The sequence below is a fragment of the Anarrhichthys ocellatus genome, unplaced genomic scaffold, assembly GCF_004355925.1.
Source record: "Anarrhichthys ocellatus isolate YVR2014 unplaced genomic scaffold, GSC_Weel_1.0 scaffold25, whole genome shotgun sequence".
NCBI classification, from domain to species: Eukaryota; Metazoa; Chordata; class Actinopteri; order Perciformes; family Anarhichadidae; genus Anarrhichthys; species Anarrhichthys ocellatus.
Window position 1 is genome coordinate 1,716,126 of NW_022280055.1, and position 24,995 is coordinate 1,741,120.

The following is a 24,995-nucleotide window of genomic DNA, read 5'->3' on the forward strand; positions in this document are numbered from 1 at the left end:
GAGAGAGAGAGAGAGAGAGAGAGAGAGAGAGAGAGAGAGAGAGAGAGTCTTTGCTATTGGCACAGGCATTTAGCTCCATGTATACTGGCTCTTTAGATCAATACTATCATCAGCCAGCTGTTAGAGAACATACAAACAGAGTGCTTGTTTGAGCCTCAGAGGGCCGTATACCTGTGACCACAACAACATGCAGCATGTGTTTAATGCGATTCTGAATCAATAGCTTTCAACATGCTTCTTCGTTATTGGTGCACCATCTGCTTAACGGGTATTCCAACTCAGAATGAAAAGAAATGCCAGATTTGTTTCCCAGTAATGCTCAAGTTCACTGGCCCATTGCTCCAGCCTGCTCCACATGTAGACCACACGCTGGCGACTCTTGATTTTGCATATAAATGAAATGTTCCGGTTGAATAGGACCGTCTGATCAGATGTTTACTGACTTGCGAAGGTGAATAGGACACACAATGAAACAGGTTTTAACAGTCTGTGGTGTGTAAAAACGATCAACATTTTTCTATGACTCTCTTCATGCCAACTGAGTATTAACTTCAGGGAAAAATAAAAAGATTCTTGACTTGAAACTATGTGCTGTTTCTGCACTTTCAATCAGCGTGTCGAGTATTCTTCCTGAGTGTCTGGAATTATCGTTAAACACTTGTTGCAAACACACCCGATTAACGACTGGTTGACTAGTTGGTAAGAGTAAAAAAATGTCTTTTTCACATTTGCTGTGTCATTTTATTCTTTTGAAATGCATGAGTAACTAGCATAAACGTATTTGGCTTAAGCCTTCATCATTGTGCAACTCACTGTTTTACTCTTCTGCCTTAAGAACAAAGACACATGCAGCTAGAGGGAACTTTAAGTGTGGTATTTTTCCTCTGAGAGCCAGCCAGTCTGTTGGTATGGACACAGCAGGTAAACGAGAGAGAACACAGCGATCCTTCACTATACTGCACTAATTTTACCAGAAATAATCCAATTTTACACACAATTTTAGGCAATCAAGTGACGACTGAAACAGAGACAAGCGTTTATTCTTATGAATGTCTCAGATTATTATTCTAAATGAACCTGATTACTCTTCGAGCTTCTTTCTCCTCACCACATGCTGTGATGACGTAGAGGCAGATTGAGACTTCTCGCTGTTTCCCTGTGGACCCTCCACAACGCAACACCCACCCAGAGTATTTTCTAACCACCCATCCTCTACACTCCAGGGGAGACTGGATGAGGATGTCTGGATGTTTTAGGCTGAGGGGTGGTAGTAAAATAAATGACACCATCAATCCAGCAGGCAGCCATCTTTTATGCACAAGGAGGCAATGTTCTGGTGCAGCAAAAAAAAAAGGAACAAGCAAAAAACAATCCAAAACAGTGATGTGTGACACCAAAGAGCGCTCCATTGATTGACATTTTGTTATACTAATGTTCACAAAATGAAATCAAGGCTTCTCACAGATCCATTCACTCTGCTGCGCTATACACTGGACAAACCAGACTCCCTGCACACTGCAAAGAGGTACAAGTGACAGTAATAAAAGGCCAAATCCAAAGTGTGATTGATAAATCATTCCTGGAGTTATCACACTACAACACCAAAAGTGTGTACAGTACTAACAAAGTGCTGTTTTGGTGTTGTAATGTACTGTGATTGTTGAATATCTCATTCCAAAGCCATGAGCATTGGTTTGTTGCTATATCAGCCTCCGCTCTCCTGGTTCCACTCCCTCCAGCAGAGTTTGGAGGCTGTCTGCAGGGGTTTGGTCCCCTTTGAGCCAAAGAGCATTAGTGAGGTCCATCAATGACGTTGGGTGATCACATTCTGAATTCCAGCCCCATGGAAAGGATGACGTTCTTTCACAGTAAACTCAGCCAAAAAAATCAGCCAAGCAGGCAGGGGTGTCCTCATACTGGTGACCATGAAGTCTAAGTCCCCCCCCCCCATTGAAGACAACCAGGCCACATGTTACTATCCGAAATGATCAACCCATAGTGGAACTATCATAACAACTTCAGGGCATGAAGCTCAAATCTCTAACATGATATAAGTTTGGAGAGTTTGATGGATGGTGTAAGAGCATCGACATCGATCCCTCTGTCTGTGGTCTCTCCATCCTCACAGGACCGATCCGCTCCCCAAACACAGCGTCAGCAGCGCTGCTGCCTAACCTCTCTCTCTCTCTCTCTCTCTCTCTCTCTCTCTCTCTCTCTCTCTCTTTTCTCTACCGTCGCTTTCCATGGGTCCGATTGCAGACAGTAGAATGCACGTTTTCACCAAACACCCAAATGCATATCGACCTAATTGATTTCAAACGCATGCGGTGCCCTTCGAGTGTTACTTAACTAACCAGCCAAGTGCACGTGCATTGCAATCACAGGTGGAATTAGCATCATCTCTCTGGTGCACATCTCCGACATGTACAGTACTGTTACAACATCCAAGCAGCTGCTCACTCTGAGATTAACATTGCAGCACTGACAGCAATACAGCAACGTCAAGGAGCGTGCTAAAGCGCCGAGCGCAACAGTCTTCTTTTATTCTTTATTATTTTATTCTTAAGGATACTCTCTCTATCTTCATTTCTTCATCCCCTCCCTCCCTCTCTCATCTTCACACCTTCCATCCTTGCTTACTTACCTCAGCGCTTCTCTCTCGCTTGGAGCTCGGAAGCCAAAAAGCGGCTTCACCGACCCACCAGAGCGCTGCACACTGAAGAGAGGAGAGAGAGGGGGGGGAGACAGAGAGAGAGGGGAGAGAGAGAGAGAGACCGGGAGAGACAGGGAGGTGGGGGGAGAGAAAAAGCTGTGGGATCAGAAGCAGCTGCTTGTCTCTACCACTAATATGCAGACGTTCCTGTTTCGTGTGTGTGCGTGTGTGTGTGTGTGTGTGTGTGCGTGTGTGTGTGTGTGTGTGTGTGTGTGTGTGTGCTTGCATTACTAACATTGTGAGGACAAAACAAAATTCAAAGTTCACAAAGTCACATTATGGGGTCTTTCTATGGCCAGATTAGGTTATTAGGGGCCTCCAGGCAAGTACTTACCCCAATAGTCTGTCAACGTAGCCAGCCTTTTCAAGAGTAAGTCAGCACAATATAAACAATACAGTTAGTAAAATAGATGTACTTTCTCAACATGTAAGATAACTTCATTTAGACTTTGGTTGATGATGTACTTTAGTGGTACAAATTTCCAAACAAATGTCATCAAATTGCCTAAACTAACTGGCATGCAACCATGAATTAGTGACTTTAAAGTTCTCATGGAGTGTCCCTGCTCAACATGAAATTCTGAGCATTTCTATGTCCTCCAACCAATGGCAACAGTGCTGACAGGCCCTAAAGTGTTAACCTGAGGGGGAACTAAAGGGTGGGTGCTAGGCAATGGCGTAAATATCAGCGGGGCAACCAGCTTAGCTACACAGGGGGTGGGGGGGGATTTGGTGCTTCTGCTGCTGTCCATGGTGCTGACCAAATTACACACAGAGAGAGAATGACTTCATTCTCTGCTCAGGTGGCTTATTGTACCACATGATGGATCCTTGCCTTTGGATATGTATAGCGGTGCTTCCTACCACAGGTGAGGATAATGACATATTTTTTAAATCCCAATGCCTGACTTGTTTAGCAGCCCTGAGGCAAACATTGTAGGTGTCACTGAATGTATTTCCTGTTGGTTGCAGATATTATAATTCCCATATCTGCAACTTCAAATAGTTGAGACAAAGGCACTCACAAGCTTTTATTATATGAAGGGCAAATGCTCTGGACTCTTCTGCTCATGCAACAAAGCCAATAAACTCAACTATTGTTTCTTCCTCTTAAACCCTTTCCCATGTTCACCTCTCCCCATCTTTATTTTTTCACTCAGTGTAATCTTGTAATTTCTCATCTTGAACAGAAGCAGGTTTAACAGCTCTACACCAGGGAGCCCGCCAGATAAACTCTGAGCTGATGGGGACTTTTGGTCGAGCACGGAGACACATCAAAGCATCTGATGCAATGGTGGACTGTGGGAGGAAACTGGCAGCTTGCTGTAGTCAGGAGGGGTTACACTCTGACTATATGTGTGTGTGTGTGTGTGTGTGTGTGTGTGTGTGTGTGTGTGTGTGTGTGTGTGTGTGTGTGTGGATGCAACCACATCTCACATGAAAGCATGTCAACACACAGCTAGTTTACAGTGATTCGGCCAGCATGTTCTCACTGCTGGTGCTGGAGACTAAAAATATTTGGTGCCCTAATTCAACAGAGCGTTACTGGGACAGAGAGAGAGAAGAGTGGCAGCGTTCTTCAAAAGACAGTTGTTTCTTTCTTTCTTTGCTTTCTCACTTTAATCTGACGTTTAGTCTGCAAATGAGAAAAGAATGGACGACAACATGCTCAGAAATCAATACATGCACTTACCAACTAACTGTCGTCAAAAAAAAACGTTGATACTAATGGACCACTCTGGCCTGACAGATTGACATTCACACACACACACCATGTCTACTACTAGCCTCCACTCTGGACTGACTGAATTATTGAGCAACAGTAAACAGGAAGACGAGATCCCACTGGGAAGTGTGTGTGTGTGTGTGTGCGTGTGTGTGTGTTTTGTGTGTGGATGAGTGGTTGGGTGGGAGTTGCCCCACATTCGGTGCTCCTTTATAGCTACATGTCTCATGACATGCAATAACACACACATTTACCCATGTTTGCCTGTGTGGATATGTCCGTTAGCACCATGGATGGATTATTCTGTCTTGGGTTATATTATATATATATATATATATATATATTTAGAATAAAACCAAAAAGAGACACTAAAAGACCTCAAAGACACTAAAACCGAGCAAAAAGAAACAGATTACCAAAGAGATGGAAAACTGAATGCAATAACTGAGACGTAATACTGCACAAAGAGACAAAACAGAACCAAAAAGAGACACAAAAAGACCATGAAGAGATACAAAAGGGGCGTGGTCTGTGCCCAGGGCGTCTCATAATCCGCCCATGGTTAGCACCGTTTCAGAGCAAGGGCTGTAAAAGTGCAAGAGCTGTGTAAAGTTCAACTGTATAAGAAAGTACTAACCGTAACATCAGTAAAAAACAAAGTGAGCCCGAGAACATTTACATAAAAAATAAATATTTAGAATGAATCCACCCATTTTCTGCTGCTAGTTTATATCTGGGTCGTGGTGGTAGTACAGTAACAGGGCATGAAAAGTAGCCCAGATGCTCTGGCTATTCCATGGCTTCTTCCTCCAGCTTTAGGAAATCCTTCCAGTTCGATGTGCTTTCACAGGCATTGAGGCATCTCAATCAGACACACAAACCATCCTGTCTGGCTCCGTGCGATGCAACTGCACACCTACAGAAAACATTTTGAATGATTTCTGTATTTGTGAATCACTTTTATATGAGGCGGTCTTTGTCAATGAGTTAATTAGAGCTTCTCACGATGCTTCACATCTTATAAACAGCTGAAATCAATCTAAATATTCCTGAAGTAGGCTTTATAGAAATAGCTGAGATGTCAAAGATGCGTCTGTCACTGGGACGGTGTGCTACACTCACAGCCATCACAGACTGACAGGTATATTGTGTAAATCGACGGATCACCTGCGCGAAGGGACTGTTGGCATCTGGAATGACAGCAGACAACAAAGCTATGCCTTTTGAAGAACAAAACACCTTTTTACTTTCTCTGACTCTCTTCTTGAGTGTCTGATAAGAGGCGAGAGCCGCGCAGAGACATGAAGGCGTTGTGTGGGCTGCTGGAGAGTGTGGGATAAAAGCATCAAGGGTCCACACACGGCACAAGAGGAAGAAAAAGAGATGACCACATGCTGCCAGTAGACAGAGATGCTTCATTCTTTTGTATTTTGGATTAACAGCTTTGATTTGTGTCTATTTGGGTGTTTTCAAATGTTTTCTTATCACTACAGGTCAAAAGTCACTAAACTTTTGTACACTACTTGCACACTACCTGCCCAGCACCAAACAGCAGACAGCAGACAGACACAGATAGCAACTAGCTGGTGAACATAGTGGAGAATTTAGCAGTTAAAGCATGTAAACACATAGGCAATTTAAACATCACATTTGCTTCTGCAACCTGTATACGCCGGAATCCTGGAGATACTAAATTATGGCTGATCAGACGTCAATTCATGGCATGGCGCACTTCTCTCTGTAGCAAATCCTTGAAAGGAACCCCCGGTGAATCAGCCCACACATTTTCCACCTGTAGCAAAGATGACTAATCTGTAGCCTCCTCCGCATTGAACCTGCCCTCCTCTGCACCGAGACTGCAGTCACTGCTGCGCTGGCCTCAAACGGCCCTGAGCCACTGCTGCAGCCCGGGTCAATCCACAGCAGCACAGGTGACAAACCAAGAAGTCTGATCACAGTTCTCTCAGCTGCACGAATTGTTTGGCGCACAAATTAGTCAGACGGTTATTTATTTTTTTCACAGTCAGATACATTCGCTAAAAGACTTGAATTCCGGAAAAGCATCATTTCATTTTGTTGGGGAAATAATTTAGTCCTGTGATATATGTGCAGGGATTTACAGATACTTCACAGAGATGAAGCAGCTTTTCTTTATCAAGGCTTTAAAGCCCTGCTGGCAATCTTTGGACGAGACTAGATTATCAATGTGATGATAATAACCATGGCGACCTTGAATAGAGGCAACATTGACTCTGACTCTGTTCTGTCATAAGAATACAAGTTCTGGAAAAAGAAAGTAAATGGACATTGAGCTTGGACAGTTTAAAGTACCTTCATCTGCTCCGATGAAGGTCCTTGACACCGAAGGCTAAAAATAAAGTGTTCTCTGCATAGATCTAGTCTATCAAGAACCTTAATCTATAATTCCTCTTACAGTATATGTCTAGTCTTCTATTTTTATAGTCAGTCAGTATTTCACAGCCCATGCTTGTTTCAAGGAATTCAGTATTTTTCTTTTTAACGTATTTGTAAACAAGCAAATTTCTCTAGATGACACAATATTTTGCTTTATTATTATTTCCTTTGCAGTGCCTGCAGCTACCAGGCGTCCTGGTCGCAGGAAGGTAATACATACAACACATTCTTTCCTGCTACTTGATCTTCATAAAAGTTACCCATTTATGGCATCACAAACAAATGCATATATAGAAGTCTAAAACAACTTTATTTGTGAATGATCACAGCTCCTGAAATCACACTCAATCTCACAAGCTGGAGATCTTCGGTAAGACTGTAATGCATCGTTGCATGGAAGTAATTCAGGCTGACGTTTAGTTCCAGTATAGTGTAACAACACTGTTCCTTCCATAAAGTTCAGATGCAGAAAGCTCTTCTGTCATCTCCATGAAAAAAAACAACAATGCTGACGTTTGTTATGATTATCTCTTTCAGCAGTGGCAGCCATCTACTGTGTAATGAGTGTAAGAAGAAGAAAACACAGGCGAGGTGAGTCCCTGCTCTCGCTGTGAGAGCAGTTAAAGTGCAATCAGATGAATCAGTGTGACGCGGGAACAACAGCAGCCCGAGGCAGACTCGGTCCAAATCCCAGACCTCTGCCCTCTCCTCACACTCTCACTCACCGCTAGATGCAAGCAGACAGAAGCTCTGCAGGAGAAAGGAAACCCATGTCCACTCAGAGCGAAACTGAGCTGTTATTAGTGCATTCGAGGAAAACATGACACATTACATTGGTTGCTCTGTGAAGCCTGTCACATGAAATCATATATTTTATAAATTGATGTATGTATTGAAGCTTTTGAAAAAAATATATATCATGCAAATAAAAATAAAATGTGCATGAATGATTTTTTTGTTTGCATCATGTTTGGCTTTTATTGCCATTTATTGATCTCAATTGGGGTTTTACTTTTAGAAGCAAAAACATATTTATTTATTGCATACATTTCTTACTATTTTAAAATTATATTTTAAAATAGTATTTACATATTTAAACTGTATTTATATATTTTCATATTATAAATATATACACACTAATACACATTTTTATCTTACGCATTGAGTATTTCACTACAGCACATCACTATATATTTGATTTATATATCATGAAATCTATCACTGTTAAGGCTGAGTATCGCCACTGATCTTCTAATTCAATACAATTCGATTTGATTCAACAACGTTCAGGGATATTTGAGTTTAAATACCAAGTTTGGTTGGATATTAAAGAGATTCTAATGCTGATATTATGCATATTCTATATCGCCTAGTCTTATAGGGAACCCTATAGCCTGTTTATTTTTTTTTAACCAGCCCAAATCACTATCTCTTTACTCAATAACATGGGAATAACTGAACTATTGGTTAAATCAGTTTTTTTAGACAAATATATCAATGCACATTTATGAACACATACTCACTATTATATACGTATTTCACTGTATATAGCTTTCTTTTGTCAATGTATTATACAGGTTTTCTTATTCTTTACAAGTAAAAAGAATAAGCAACATAGTGCAGAAACAAACAAGTAAACAGCAGCACAAATAGATATGGCATTTATTTATTTCAGAAACTTTAATACTGTGATCACTGCAAATGTCTTTTTCATACCTTTACATTTTACAAAGACAATGGATCCGGGATGTAAACAGTATTTTCAACTCTGTAAAACGTATGGTCCTCTTGAAATAGTGTGCTTAATCTCCGGTCAGAGCTGATCCCGATGTAAGCCGGGACTCTGAGCTTCGTGAAACCGTCCTCCCCGGCTGCAACCACTAACCTCGCAAGTTGCGCTTGACTGAAAACCAGCATCCTGTACAGAACAAACAACAAGCAGCCTGCTCTTGTCTGTTCAGTGATGCTTGGGGGGGTGAATAAAGTCGAGCACCTTCCTCTGTTTGGCAGGAACTGCATTGGCAGGAAAACTACAGAGTGACATCAAGACAAGATAGCACAGGAATGGATCAATTCACCCGTCTTATCCAAAACCTGTCGACACAAGCATTTTATATAAAACATTGTGCAAAGGTTCTTAAAAATAAAAGATATTACAAAATGGAACACTTGAACATCTGAACTGAAGAAAGAAACAAAACGAACTGTAAAATAACGCAACATTCACACTGAAGTAACTGGTGTGTGTGTGTGTGTGTGTGTGTGTGTCTTTGAATAAGGTGGACAGCTGTATCCAACATCCAACTTGATGCACACTTTTAAAGATGCGAGCAAAACATCTGCACTGCACAGTTTGTCATTTGGCCATACTTCATATTTGGAATACAAAAAACTAGAGCACTTTCCATGTACAATAAAATACGAAACATTACATATTAGTAATTATTTAAGCATCGACATACTGTAGTTCTGGCAAGGAAACCAGTGCTCAAAACAATTTACAGTCAAAACCTGGATTTTGGGAACATTTCTGCCGACACAATTCTTATTTTCTGTGTATTTTGAGGATTTCACATTATTGGATGACTACTAGACTGCTTTTCACAACTGGCCAATGTGTTAAAACAACCAAATCATATCATCAAGCAAAACATTTAAGCACTTGACTGTCCACTGGTGGTGTTATAATCCAAGAGATTCTTAAAACAGAACCGTTCACATCGTCTTTGTGAAGAGTTCACTCATCTCCCTGCAAAGCTGCAGAGCTGAATGTCAGTTATAGCAAACATCATACCTTTAGCCCGTTTATATATTCTCTTTACATTCAGACCGGGTGCCACTTTGTGCTTTATGCTGCAGGGTTGTAATTGCATCGATTCAAGATGCAAATTAACTTCAGGAGATTCAAAAACTGGGAGCGTGTTTTCATCGCAGGGGGAAGGAATTAAGGCTTACACCAGTACAGCGCGTGAACAACAGTTTCAACGTGCATGCTCAAGTTAGCGACCTGAAAATAACCCCGACACAGACACTTGGCTGAGGACATAGCTGTGTGGGCTCCTGCTTGGGTTGTAAGTAGTTTTGGGATTTGGGGGGGGGTTAACATTTTTTTCCAATACACTTTTATTACAGGGGCCCTGAAAGATATACTGCATGCAACTGAATGCAAAGGCACACACACCGACGCATTTCGGCACACGTCACACACTCTCGTCCCTGCGTCTGGAGGCCGGCCAGCCTGGCTGTGTTCAGTCAAAATATTCATACGAACAAGAGAAAGGCTGACGCCTCCCCGTACAAACTTTTATCAAGTCTACAGCTGTGAGTATGAGGGTATTTAAAACTAATGTGTGTGTGTGCAAGGTACGTGTGTATGTGTGTTACCATGTGTGTCTATTTCTCAGGATGAAGAAGAAGAAGAGCCTTTCCCTTTCATCTGTTCCCCAGGTGCTGTTTCAAAGGCACGTCCCTGCTCTGCCTGGGAGTAAATGACCAAAATAAGTGACTGTAGGCACGGCTGAATAGACCGATGAACATTCACACGACGACAACACACACTGCCAAAGGAAGGTACTGCCGCTCCTTCTTATCGGGCCGTTTTTAATCTAATCATAGAAGTCATTTTTACTTTCTCTAAAGATCCTCACTTTCCCCAACACGTACTGAACCTGAGGAAAACTAGACATGTTAAAAATGTAAAACACACCCACATACACCTACGGTCTGCTCCCATTATCAAACATCCACCTTTGATTGTCCCTCAAAGCTGGCTTCTGGTTGTTCTTCCTGTTTGAGGTCGCGTGCCCCCCCCCCCCCGGTTGATGTCTGATTGTTGAAGAGGCGCGTGGGGAATTTACAGAGTGACTGGCAGCACATTTAATAATCATGACATTTCCACTGGTCATCACTAGAGGGCACTGTAAGCAACACGACAGCAGGCTTGGGCACTACGAAATACAACAGAATACAGAAGTAAAAGCATATATTTCGGCTTTAGCCAGAATTAAGAAAGAAAGACATTTAAATAATATCGCAAGTGACCATTTCCTTGAGGAACTAAACACTGATGTCAGTTGTACTGTACGAATAGAACAACTTATTTATTGGAATTATAATACAAGGAAATAAATTAACCTGAAAAAAACTTTTTCCCTCCCAAAAATGTCTCTGTCATTGCTTTTCAGCTGGCTCTCTGTATTCCAGACAGTGGGATGGTGAGTGGAGTCCTCTCTTTCCTTTTTTTCCTCAAAGCGCGACATTCACTGCTTTAATGGAAGATAGAGACATTGTCTTTGAGGCGTCACCTTTAAAACAGCTTTTCCCACATCAAATATCTTCCCGAGAGCAAACTCTCCCTGTTTTTGTTTTGAGAGAGACAGGAGTCCTGACTTCTTCCTATTGCTTTTTTAAGACACATACAGTTGGGGATGGACCAAAGCACTCTGGATATCAGTCATGTTTAACGGCACCACATGCCGATGGCTTATAAATATACTCCTCTGCCAGGTGTTGGTTTGTGCTGTAGAGACAAACAGGATGCTGTAATCCAGATATGAGTGACACAGAGGAGAGGAAGAAAAAAAGAAAACACTGTACAAATCCATGTTTCCCTCCCGTTCAGACACGTGTCAACCTGCTTCCATGTCGGTGGCTGTGAACAGCCACAATGACCCTTCAGGGGTCAGAAGCTTCGAGGACATGAAACACTAAAACTCTTTACACTCCATTCACATGTGAAAGGAAATGAAAACGTCTCCGGTGTCCGGTGGTGTTGAGGCTTTAGATTCATTGTACCTTTTGTTCGTGTTACGGCGAGCTCCAAGCGGCTGGGCTGGCAGATCTGTCGCATTCCTGTCAGACTTTGCGTGGCACTTCAGAGACGTCTTCTCTGAAGTCACGTGGCTGTCTGCTACCCTCTGCTGTAGCGGGTTGGGTTTGGCACTAAAGACTCAAGTCACCTTTCAGAGAAGCTGGGCAAAGTTAGGAAAAAGGAACAAAGAGGGGAAAGGCCAGATATGGACTTTAGAGAAGCGCATCCACTGAGAAGGCATGGCGGGGGGGGGGGAGAGACATTTTGCGAAGTCGACTTCTTCAAAAAGAGAACGGAGGGGAAGAGCTTCCTCTTTGTTTGGCAATTTTGCAAAAACGATTTTGGCACAGCGAGATGAGCGAAAGATCAATTCAGCAATGTGGCGAGTCTTTCATAATGTGAGAAACAACACCCATTTTTCTGGAGTCTCATCCTGAGAAAGGCAAACAGAGGGGTCTGTGGGGACTGCGGCTGGTCGATAATATTAACCCGCTGATGTTTGAACCCAATGGAAGATGGTCGGAGGGCTTAGCGGCATCAGGCTGATTTGGGACCAACAAGTCTCCACTTCTCTTGTGCACAGTTTCTTCCCCCCTTCTGCCTCTCCCGTCCAGACTGTTCGTGCTGATGTATGCATGTGTGTGCGTGCGTGCGCGAGTTGAAATGTGCGGGTCGGAGTCAGTTCATGTCGATGGTGTTGAAGACCCACTCGGTGAACTTCTTGAGCTTGGCGGCAGAGATCTGCGACTCCTCCTGCAGTCTCTGGTTGTCGTCCCACAGCCTCTTGATCTGACCCTGAAGTCTCCCCTTCTCATCGCGCTCCTGTGGTAGACGGGGAGAGGTTGGGAAAATCAATCAATCAATTAAAGCAGTTATTAAGCAGTTAACTTTGAAGAAAAAAATGTACTCACACTCAAGATTCAATGTAAACCCCTTACTGTCTGTGTAAATATAATAAACAATATCTGGTGTTTACATAAACTTCTCAGCTCTGCAGACTGTGAGTCACACTCGAGAGAACTTTTAAGGGCTTTGTGGGCAGATTTTTTATCAGTTGACACTTTGAATCCGCCAACAGCACAACGAAAGTGAATCCCTAGTTGGGTGCATGAACATAAATATCGAGCCAGTTAAAGAAAACAAACTGTGGGGAGGTTTGCTTCATGCTGTCAGTCAGCTGCAAGCTGATTGCTGCTGGCTTGAGGGTGGTTGAAGGAGGTGAGAGAGAAGCTTATTAGTTTCCCTTCTGTCAAACTCATCGACTGCTACTTAAAAAGAAATAAGTGCAGACGGCATAACGCTCTCCGGTATTTCACAGACGGCAGAGAATTTACGAAGAATTGCGTAAGAAACTAATCGCACAGACCACAGAAGAGGAAAACTCTTCGCTGCTAACAGGTCTGGATAGTTAACTAGCAACTCAAACCTTTAAAAACTTCCAGTCCTGTTGGCTAAGAATGAGGTGACAGAATGAAAAATGATGCTGCTTTTATAAGCAGAATTTGGTGTAAATAATCAAACCTGTCTGGTATCATTATTAGAGGCTATTGGTTGTGGTATAGTGGTGAGGAAGACGCATTGGGCGGTGTCGTACCAACTGAATATATCCATCTAGCTAAACCTTGTTGCTGACTTTCTTCACAGCCGTAGTCTTTTGTGGTTCCTTGAAATGAAAGACTGTAATACGGTTTCTTTATTTGACTATAAAGGAGACTTTTAGGAGTAGCTGTACATGTCTTTTTGCAGTTTAAATGTGCTGTAAAAAATCTGAAACTCTCTTGTTTGACACTGGAGAGTTAGCATGAATGAAGATAGTTGTGTGAAATGCATCACACACACACACACACACACTCTAAAGCAAGCAATCCTGAAAGTTGTTTGTTTCCAGTCCTCTCCTTCCAGGTGATTTGAAGTCAAAATAATTGCTGAGTGTTTGAGAGAAATCTGAGTCAGCAGTTAACAACATTGAGCGATGAAGCGGAACCAAATCAACAGCAGCAGTTGATTTGGTAAACAGCTGACTGTGTGTTTTATATTTAAGACAAAGTGTTCATTTACACCATCTGGAGCTGTTCAGTTGTATGCAAATCAACCAGGCCTTTCATTTTTCATTCCTTCTGGCACTCGAATAGAGAGGAAAGCGAGGAAATTACCTTTTAGCACAACACAGAGTGGAGGTTGTAAACATGCAGACAAAAGTTCTCGATGCAGCCCAAAACAATCAACTAAAACTGTACATATGTATATGTATATAATATACATATGTATGCGCACGTGTTTGTGTTTTCCCTCCCACCTTCTTCAGGTCCTCCTGCAGCATCTTCACCATGGCCTCCAGCTTGGTGACCTTCCTCTCCAGCCCTATGTGACCCTCACTGTGGATAAGAAAGCAGCACATAGCAGGACTTTCACATACATCACACGGATACATTTAGATAGATAAGAAGGAAACAGTGTGCGAGTGAAGTAAATAAAGATTACAATCAAACTGGTAAAGAGTGTGCAAGTATGGTGTTACCTAGACGAGGGCCGGGACAGCGGAGCGGGCTGCAGCTCTATGTGTGGCTGTTGGGGACTGGAGGCACCGCTGCTTCTGTGGTTTGAATCTCCGAACACGTAACTCCTCTGGACTGGAAGCAGAGAGAAAAGGACAAAGGATGAACACAAGTCAACAGATGCAGAATGAATAAAAAAATGCCTTATTATTATTATTCATAATGTTGACAGCGAGTATCATAATTACTTGATACTACCTTTAGACCAATTTGATGTTCTCTTGTCATTTATTTAGGTCAAGTGCTTATCTTAGTGCATCTTGTGCCTGTGCAATGAGACAAATCACATTAAAGAAAAGACTTATTAGGCTTATTAGTAATTGGTAATACCGTAGTGTGTGTTTCTTTCACCCTCAAAGGTATTGGCCACATCCACCAGGTGTGTCCACTCTAGGGGGCTGTCTCTGTCTTGAGACGGGAGGGGCATCAGCTCCTTAGGGAGAGGTCCACGATGACGCTCCACCAAATCCACCAATGATGTGTCAGATGCCGAAAGGTCGCCTGTTAACGGAAAACAAGTTGTGGAAAGAACTGAATGTAAAATTACTCTTTTTTTTTTTTTAGCCATTGTATAATTTCAATCAAAAGAGGGCAGCAGATACACATGTAGAGCTGAATCAGATCTATCACACACTGCTTCAGTTTCTTACAGTTATGTTCTGTTGTAATCATAAATATAAACAAACCACATGACTTAGTGGGGATGTATGAAGCTCCTTTTCCTGCATTGCTTTCACTCCATGTATAAAATGACCACATAACATAAAGAGCTACGATTACAAAATACAGTCTTTTACAAATCAATAGAAGCACCTTTTCAGTGTGAATAGATTCCAGCTGTTATAAATGCCTCTACGGGCAAGACACCTACACTCCTCCACCTCCTCCTCCTTACCGTGGAGTTTGACTCCCAGCTTATAGGAAGGCCGTCTGAGCGGAACACCGCGGGTGGTGGGTGAGCGTGGGAGGGTGGAGCAGCTGAAGAGAACATCTGCGCTGAGTGTCGGTTCCGTTACTGAGCTGCACAAAGTAGGAAGTCGTTGGCCACGATAGATGCTCTCATCCGATAGGGTACGATGGAGTGAGTGACGGCGGCCGAGAGGCTGGCTTGGTGGTGATTTCTGGCCGTGCTTCACAGGAAGGGAGGAAGCGATGAGGATGTGTTAATTGTATTATATCACTGAGAAACAGGATCTGCACCCATTCATTCTGCGGGTGAACACCTGTATAGAGACCAACGGCGTCAATACTGCTGCATGTGTGAAAGTTTATTCAAAGGAATAATTCACCCACAAAACGACCAGTTCTACATCAATTACTCACTCCGTGTTACATTGAATTCTTGAAATAAACTTGTGGGTACAAACTTATTGAGGTTTCCAAATGTTCCCGTCCCATCACAAAGATATCTTTGAAAGACGCACATTTAGTGGGTACTGTGTCAGGAGCAGAATTATTATGACTTGATTTAGCCTCGTCTATAGAGCAGTAATCAACTTTACTCACTACAGTAGAAAGACTCACTGATATACAAGAGGTGTAAAAACCTGGCTAGCAGCAGTTCAGTAATGTTAAGACATGTTCCTGGGTGTCTGTTTACAGGTTGTTTCTGTAACAAGGGTCACAAACAAACCTGCAGACGTACCTTTTCCTTATGTCTGCGTGGTGGTGGAGGGCTGTCTGGGGCAGAGTGTCTCTTCACATCTTCCTCCATCGTAGATTTGGCATGAGGCTGGGGCGAGTGCATGTCCCGAAGAGAGGGCCTGGCTGCTGGGGTTGGAGCAACCTCCACTCCACCCTCTCCCGGAGACTTCCTAATAAACACACACACACACAAAACAGACGCAAGCCAGACGATTCAGCAAACATATTCAGGAGGAAAATGGTCCACGCTGCACTGTTAATGCATTGTCCTTATATAGTAATTGCATCGATATATGAAAAGAAATATGTGGTCGTCAGTGTCCACAGTAGTGCCTTTAATTGCATTCAGTTAAGCCTTGAGTGCAATATGCTCTTCAACCACAAGGGGGTAATCGAGTAGTATGCATATTATTACTACAGGAAGACATAAATAGTAAAGCAAAGGGATTAAATGCAGATTTATGAAACATTCCTAAAATAAAAACTGTCATTGAAAATCTCTTAATGTTAAATTTTGTCGCCCCAATATACACCAAGGGATGAAGGGATCACCTCTGACACAGTCTCATCATCAATGCAACATTATAAGCTTTACAAAGGGTGGTATTGGGATTGTGAATGAGTTGCATTACAGAGTCCTCTTCTTCATTTGTCCAGACCTCAACCCAGGTCTGGTTCACTTGTTCCAAACTGTCTCAAACTACAGCAGTGATAAAAGACCAGGCATTCCCTTCTAAAGTTACACAATCATGTATACAGTTTAAATCCACTGCTGGACTGGGGAACTACAATGAAAGACACACCTAATTGTTTCTTAATTTGTTTTCTGCTCCATCCTTACTTGCGTGTGTCTCCGAAGTCGACGGAATTGATGGTGGAACCGGGTTTCCTCCAGCCAATCAGGTACTTGGACTGAGCTCCTTGGCGGGGGTAGAAGCTCTTCGGCCCAGGGGATGATGAGGACTGGGATGAAGGGGACGTGGTTGAAGAGGAGGAGGAGGACTCCTCTCTTGGGGAGCTGTGGCCTGAATGCCTGACACTGATGGATAAAGGAGAGCAACAGGGGGGGGGGGGGATGAGAGGGGTTATCCTGCATCTTTAGGCAGTGGCAGGTTTGTTTTATGGATTTACCAGATCTCTATAATCTTTAGAGATGACAATCTGAAAAAATTGCCTTATACAATATACATTTTTTCTTAAGTGAAGCATTAATAAAAATCTCAATAGTTTAACATTTTAATACTCTCGGAATTTCCAGGAAGGAAATACATAGTTGAGTTATAGATGGAAGATTATATAAAGTACCACCTGCGGTCAAACTCATTTCAGAGCCCTTCTTTATTCCCCCTTCACCACTTTGACAGAATACAAATGTGTCTAAAATGCTGGACTGATGATTTTCAGGTCATGAACTGTAACTGGACCTGAGCAGGTGAATTAAGACTCCCTCAAACAGGAAGAACAAATCACTGGAGTTCTCTCGGCTCCAGACACCGATTGAGCTATGTAAAGGTGGACATGTGTTGCACATTTCCTGAGGCCTAATGTGGAAAGATAAGAGGGAGTTAAGACTGCTCCCGTGCTTGGTTTCCAGGAAACACTTAATGAGAGCGAGGTGGTCTAGTGTGTGTTCCTCTTGGGCGGAGAAATATTAGCTTGAGTAATGAGAGTTGGAAAACATTCTGCAGAGGTCAAGCAAACGCTGCGATGTCACATGACAAAGTGGAAGAGATCAAAATTGAAACTAAGACTGAAATTAGATAAAACTTTTATTGAGAGAAAATTGAGAGAACTGAGAAAAGCTTCTCCTCACACAAACACAAACACACACAGACACATACCTGGAGTGTGAGCCAGCATCACTCAGACTGAAGGTGCTGCTGTCTCTAACAAGGAGATGAGTAGGCGGGCTTCTGCCCGTCCCCTCCACACTCCTTTCCACCGGAGGGCCCGGGGACTCGGCTGCTGCCGGCGACCTCTCCAGCATCCGGCGGCCTCCCTCGGTGGGGCTGTGCCATGGAGACGCTGACCGCTCCCTGCTCTCCCTGCTCTCCCTGTTCTCTCTGCCTCCGCTCGGGGCCAGCAGGGAGGTGGTGCTGCCATGATGAGAGTGGGGGTGTGTGTGGTGAGAGGCTCCGTACGAGCTGGTGTCTATGCCGCTGTCGGCAGACGCCCCCTGGAGGTAGCCTCCTCCGCCCAGGCCATTGGGCTCCGGCTCACCCTGGTCACCGCTGGAGACTCCACCCGCTCCCATTTCGTACCATTTATCGCTGTCGCTGTGGCCCCCGCTGGAGGCTGTGCTGGATAGAGTGTTACTGCTGGAGTGCCCAGAATAAGGGCTGTCTGACTGCTGGAACAAGGAGAGTGGAAATGACAGGTGAGGGAGATTTCTATGTCAGTGATCATTAATATAACTTCAGACTAAAGTATTATTTACTATGATTACATAATGAAATTTACACTGTCTGCTAACATAGATGCATCTGAGCGACAGAAGAAGAAATCAAAGAGGGGTTACAGATCAGGCTTCAGAACCCTGGTGGTGTAAATAGTGTAAGACGGGTGTAAAGCCTGACCTGGCTGCTCTTCTTCGGGGACAGGTGGATGACCTGCTCCTGTCTTTGGATGCGGGGACCTCCAGAGTAGCCTGGACCAGACTTGGATGCTGGGGCTTCTACAATAAATAGGACAATATACACAGCTGGGGTTGGTGACGAATTCATGCACACAGCCTGCGGTACAAACAGATGACTTGTTGATGACTAAACAGAGAAGTCGTTCTGCTCTCTGCTCACTCGTGTGTATTTTGCTACTACAGCACTCATGTTTCCTGGAGGTTCATAACGATGACACTGGTTTCACTCTGACTTTTTTGTCTGTGGACAAAAAAACCAGATCCCTTGTCTTCAAAAGTAGCACACATCAAACAGAAATGTGTTCCCCAGACAGCCCCTGCTGGCTTTGTTTGTTCTGGGCAAGCTGTTCCGCGTCAGGGAATGCGCGCGTGTGTGTGTGTGTGTGTCCTGAAGCAAAACTTGGGGTATAAATGGGACTGTTGTGAAATTGTCTACATGTTATGCAAGAAGACATACAAGAGTAGGCAGCTAATGACCAAAGCACTGTGAGAGGCAGAGCTGAGGGAGGCATCATAACATCTGCTAGGATGAATCTAGTAATGTAGTGCCCCCCCACCCCCCCCGATATTTTGCGACAAACCACAGACACAAATTTCCCAGCAACTTTGGTTAATGTGTACACTCCTGTAAGCGTTGTTCAACTAAGAAAAAAAACACTGTTAGTAGGTAGTTAAAAATTGCTGTGCAAAGGAAGGAAACACATTTTCTGCATCTCACCGCCCAACGCATGAATTAATCATAAACCTGCCACAGTATATCAAAACAAAATTGAGCAAATGCTGTGTTAAATAGATGCAACAGGACAACCTGAGGCAATAACTACTCTAACTGGTGCAGGGGCCATTCAGAGCGTGGCGATTTGGAGCGTTGCCGTTTGTAGCGGGCTGACTGCTTGGCTTCGGGTTTTGCCGCTTGCAGCGTTGTCGAGAATCGATCATCGATAGTTGACTCCAGGAATAAAAGTGAAGAGAGTTTGGTTGTAACGTTAGTATATCCAGCAGCAAAAGCGACCCGCAGTCAATGAGCCAGGGCCTGTAAAGGCTCGCTGTGGCCCACATGCTGGACTCAAGTCTGCAGGGACCTGAAGCCCCGCCTCCGCTGCTGTACAGCGTGCTATCGCTTGTTTATTCAAAGGTTATCAATATTGAACATGTGCCGTGTGTCCAAATTGCACCATATTGAACAATGGGAGTCCTTGGGTCCCCAGCTGTACACCCACCAAGTGTGAAGTAGATCAGATGAACGGTTCTCGAGATATGCGACGACACACCCAAAGACTGAGAGACAGAGATTCCTTGCTTTGTTGTTAGATACAAAACCCTGTAGTGGCTAAATTAATGGCAAAGGTAATGTCAGTTTGTGTGACAGGAAAGCAAAAGTGAGTATTCTGCCCTCTGCATGACTTAGTTATTTCTGGACCGAGCACGGCCACATCATCATCGCTGAAGACTTAACGGGTCAAGGGGTTAAAAATGGAAGGAAGAGGAAAGGACAGAACAGAACCTCAAACCACAGAGGCAGCCGAGCAGACTGTGCAGGGCAGGACAGTTGGCTGAGGCAGTCGAAGCTGGCTCAGCCTGCATTGTTCCACCCTGACCAATAACGACATAAGTGCTTTAAAACAACCACAAAATGAGAGACTCAGGCCGTTCTCTGTGATTGTGGCGGTCAGGAACAGGTTGAGGACACGGTTGAAAGTATGTTCCACAATGAACCAAAGCTGGGATTCAGAGGATCGGTAGAGGAGCATGTAGTTTTTATGGCTTTTAGTGCTGGAAAACAAGAAAAAAAAACCCCAAAGAACAGTGCATGGGAGGATACTCGTAATTAAATGAAAGCCAATATAAAAAGGATGAATGAGAGGAGAACATAATCGGCCGTGGAGAATGAGGAACAGTCTGGAGGAAGTGAGGGAAGGAAACACAAAGAGAAGGTTGGCCAACTGTGTTGACAGGAAAGAGAGGAATGTCTCCCCTTTCTTCTGTATTAAACCTTATAGAATAGAGTGAGAAAAAGCCATATACTTTAATTGAGATCACCGTTTATATCATCCCCCCCCATCCCCCTTCAATAATTATCACTTTCCTTTTTCTGTTTGTCTCATTATCTTCCCACCTTTTTGTCTGTTTGCAGAGACATCAAGACCTGCTCTGTGAAGGCAATATAATTCACAGCTTGCAGAAGAGGCGGCGGATGAGGGGGAGGAAGAAGAGAAAGATTGTGGATGCTGTCAGAGTTGCTATCTCAGCTCCAAAAAACTGTCACTAGCAGAAGAGGAGGCACACACAAACACCATGCACACACTCTTCTGGATATACCTGTCATTCCAACAGATTTAGTAATATGAATAATAAGAATGATTTATTTTCCGCGTTGCCCCCCCCCCCCCCATGCTATTCAAGAGTCAAGTGCCTTCACATATCAAAAAATATCACATACACAACAACCGCAGACGAATGTTTAGAAAACCGGCACGAGTAAGAAAACATTTAAATGACTGAAAACGTTAGAATGTAACTGCAATATTAAGCCACGGCACCTTCCACTCTTACCAAAGGGAACCTGAGTGCTTCTCAACCTGGACCATATTCCCCCATGTTTGTGTGTCTAAGTGACTCATTTTGTTAGAGTTTGTTAAATTGGAGGACAGACTAAAGATATTTGGCTAAATATTAGGCTGACATGTCACCTATCGTGAGAAAATTAGTTATTTCTCTTTCCATAATGTTGTGAATCACTAATAATAATCTGAGCTCGTCAATGGAGGGAAAAAAAAGCAATTTAAGTGGACGTACATTAACGTTGCAGAATTTGCAAGCATCTGCAGCTAATTAAAAACATGGGAAAATAGGGTTGAAAAAAATACTAGTTACCCATTAGTTTTACTGTATATCTCCACTATTTCTCCATAACATATATTCACCTGTTGACCCTCGTTCGGCCCCGCCCCCTTCCTCCATTCTCGACCAATTGGGAGTGGACTTCCCACTGGAACCGCCCTCTCCAGCCCCCTCCCGTCTCTCTGTAGACATCGGAGAGTGGCGGCTGCCGACAAACCTGGTGAATGAGCAAACAGGAACAAAATCACGACGAGTTGTTTTATATTCTGCTGTTTTTATGAGCTAAATGTGTTTCCACTGATTAAAAATGCAGTGCAAGAAATAACAATGCATTTGAGTACAGGCTGCAGTGGGTTGAAATCTAAAACAAAAAACACCGTCAAGAGCATTACAATGTACAAAGGCACACAAACGCTATGATCTCACGGTCCTACACCAACGTAACACACTGTTACAACTGTGGGAATGAGAGAATCAGCTGCGTAAGTGTAAAACAGGAGCAATAAGAGCTGGCGATACATTATGCTTTCTAAAAATAAAAACTGAGTAATGCGCTTTGTAACCCAATAATACATCAACTCATGACTACAATCATGACAATTTTCTCTCATTAGTTTCAAAAGAAAGTACCTAAAGGCAGCAAAAAGATGTGTATGGTACTGAAGGAATTTGAATGTCCTGATATGCTTTTCTGATACGATATATTGAAACTTGAATAAAGAATCCTTCTGAAACAAACTCAACCACAGACAAAGACAAACACAACCCCCCCCCCCCTCCTTACTGCTCAGGCATGGACTTCTGTCTCCAGTGAGCGGAGCTTCCGGAGGCGTCACTGGAGCAAGAGAGGTTGCTGGGAGAGCTGCGATTGTGAGGGGAGCGACCCAACACCAGCGAGGAGGCCAGGCTGTAGCTCTCACTGCCCGGAGACATCCTGGTTTACCAACACACACACACACACACACACGCACGCACACGCACACACACACACACACAGTAAGAATTGACGGGCATGTGGAAATGTTGGAACTAAAGTTAGGAGCAAAATGTTCTTAGTTGTGCCTTCAGGAGGTAATTCCATTGATTGCTACTTCCCATACATGCTGGATGAGTAAAATGAAATGACTATTGAATACTAAAATATAAATATTATATTCTAATATTCCATATCTAAAAAGCCAAGGGGCTCTAACCTCTTGGTATCCAGGGGACGGCCATCGCTGCTGACGCTGCGTGGGATGACTGCGCCCCTCTCCAGCCTCTCAGCTGACAGGGTCTTCCCCACTGAGCTCCCCAGGCTGATGGCCCGGTTGGGCTGGTGGGGCTGCGGCGAGGCAGTGAGTGACTGCTGAGGGCTGCTGGACGTCCTCTGCCACTTGTTGTTGTTACTGCGGAACGGAAACTTGTATTCGAAGGAGCCGCTATCGCTGCTGCTGCTGCCCTTGTATTCTGACACAGGCATCCGATAGAGCTCTGAACAGCCTCTGTACAAGATGAGGGAGGACATTTTGTTTGAGAGGCAAGTGTTGTGTGTGTCAGTATTGTATATAGCTTATATATCTTGGCAGGGATTTGTGACTTTTTAAATATCTAATGACCAATAAAACCAACCATTGTATTTGTTTATACATGTTAATTGCTGGGTGCTCAAGTAGGCATTTTGGTCTCTTAAAAAGGCCACCGTAGTTCTCCCACTAGCTTGGAACCGGAGGAGTAAGAGTATTCAGGTGGTTGCAATCTGCAAACTCACCACTAGGTGCCACTAAATCCTACGCACCGCTCTTTTAAAGTAAAATGACTCACCACTGAACTTCAGATATGAAAGGACAGCAATTCTGTTCACTGTTTCTCCAGATAACTGAAATACTATATCAATGAACAAGTGGTGCACATAAGAACTTGAAAATGAAACAATTGATGGCACCTCTCCCCATCCCCACCTACCTGCGTGGAGTGGCATCATCGTGTGGCGGAATGATAACGACGCGCACCGTCACCGAGGTCCGCAGGAGGTCGATCATCTGCTCGTGGGTCAGCGTTGCCACAGCGACTTTGCAGATTTCTACCAATCGGCTTCCCTGTCGCAGTCCTGCCTGCCAGGCGTAACCGTATGGCTCCACCTGTTAGGGACACAGCGTGATTACATTACAGCTGCAGCGGTGAGATGATTACTAATCCAATTCAGTAACATCCAAGGCAGAGAGTCTTCACCTAGTTATGTTCAATGAGGAAAAAGAAATACATCAATTATAATCATCGCGTTAACAGAGTAAGTAAGTAGAGTGAGGCTAATAAAGCATATTAAGATCTTCAAGGTAAACACGTTCTACCCCAATAAACTAGATTGTTTGAGAGCACATTTGAGTAAAGGACAGACGGATACCTCGGCCACGATGCCTTCGTAGTTCACGTGGAAGCCCAGCTGCCCCAGGCCATTTCGACGAAGCGTCATCTCTGATGTCTCGCAGCCCTTAGTCAGGAACTGGACAAAGGGAGGGCAGAGAGAGGCACAAAGACCTGAACATTAAGTGACATAAATTATCAGAGGAGACTCTATGAGAAAGAGTTGAGAACAGAAGAGGGGACATAGTGAAAAAGCACCGTGAACTTTTCTCATCTTCCAAAACAACAATGTTTTTATGTGTAGAATCAGTTTGGAAACACTTAACAGAATACTGGGATGATTTATAGGATTATCTTCTGCAAATTATTATGGTCTGTAAATGTGTAGCTCAGTATGTGTGTAAACACGCTCAGTGCATATGTACACATGCTTTCTATTTAGCGCTGTAGAGGAGACTTTTTATAAAAATCCCTAAGAGATTCATGGCCATAAATAAAGATCAGTGCTCCAGAAACAGCAGCACACCTGTCACTGCATTCACACACACACACACACACACACGAGACAGATGACAGACATGAAAGCCGGTGTGTCTCTTGATGTGACACTTTAGGCTGTGTTCACACAGAGACGCGTCGCTTAGAAGAGACACCGTTTTTTTTCATTAAAGGATGCGTCTGTTCAGGCGGGGCGGGGAACGCTGTGACACAGCCACGTGTCTTTTTCTCAGGGAGTGGGGAGGAAAAGTTGATAATATTTACATTTCTCAACAGCCACGATCACCTAAAGCCAATCCTCCTTCCTGGCTACTTGTTCATTGAGGTCAGTCACAACAATCTCTTCCTCCCTCTAGTGTCGCTCCTGGCAGCTTCAGGGCACCTTGCATGTCTTTGTCGGAACAGGGCAGCTCTATAGTAGTCGAAGCATGCCTGAATAAATAATGCTGCATGCACTGGCACCTGATAGGAATTGTTATGATGCCCTCTGTGTGGGCGTGGGAGAGGACGAGAGTGCAAGGAAAAGGGGGTAACGTTAAAGAGCGGAGGAAGGGAGATAGTTCCAAAAAGCGAGTGGCCAGGAGGCCAGTTCCCTTCCTCTGGCACCGAGGTAGTCCAAACGATTGAAGATTAACGGATGCATAAAATGCAAACATGAAAGTGATGTATTATTGGGTCCTGATAACGATGTGTGTGTTCAAATATGTTGGTGTGCAAATCAAACATGGACGACTCAATCCAGGTTACATAAATGCATGATAAAAACCAACACACACACACACACACACACACACACACACACACACACACACACA

At 43.7% G+C, this 24,995-nt stretch overlaps 2 protein-coding genes across 3 annotated transcripts in view; both read right to left on the bottom strand.

Annotated features, from left to right (window-relative positions):
- Positions 1-2,711, bottom strand: part of LOC116391165 (regulator of G-protein signaling 6-like) — a 73,080-nt gene extending 70,369 nt beyond the window's left edge. Inside the window, exon 1 of one of the 2 annotated variants that reach the window (XM_031861463.1) lies at positions 2,645-2,711. The gene's annotated coding sequence lies outside the window, so the exon portion shown is untranslated. The remainder of the gene's footprint in view (positions 1-2,644) is intronic. The other variant, XM_031861466.1, reaches the window with a different exon arrangement.
- A 5,909-nt stretch (positions 2,712-8,620) lies between these two features.
- Positions 8,621-24,995, bottom strand: part of sipa1l1 (signal-induced proliferation-associated 1 like 1) — a 65,467-nt gene continuing 49,092 nt past the window's right edge. The window contains exons 12-25 of the mRNA XM_031861840.1: positions 23,723-23,821; positions 23,284-23,459; positions 22,533-22,823; positions 22,124-22,273; positions 21,423-21,556; positions 18,440-18,537; positions 17,705-18,210; positions 16,705-16,902; positions 15,865-16,033; positions 15,115-15,349; positions 14,550-14,720; positions 14,183-14,294; positions 13,961-14,039; positions 8,621-12,486 (exon numbers count right to left, since the gene is read on the bottom strand). Of these exons, the coding sequence (XP_031717700.1) occupies positions 12,343-12,486; positions 13,961-14,039; positions 14,183-14,294; positions 14,550-14,720; positions 15,115-15,349; positions 15,865-16,033; positions 16,705-16,902; positions 17,705-18,210; positions 18,440-18,537; positions 21,423-21,556; positions 22,124-22,273; positions 22,533-22,823; positions 23,284-23,459; positions 23,723-23,821 (2,562 nt within the window). The 3' untranslated portion in view covers positions 8,621-12,342. The remainder of the gene's footprint in view (positions 12,487-13,960; positions 14,040-14,182; positions 14,295-14,549; positions 14,721-15,114; positions 15,350-15,864; positions 16,034-16,704; positions 16,903-17,704; positions 18,211-18,439; positions 18,538-21,422; positions 21,557-22,123; positions 22,274-22,532; positions 22,824-23,283; positions 23,460-23,722; positions 23,822-24,995) is intronic.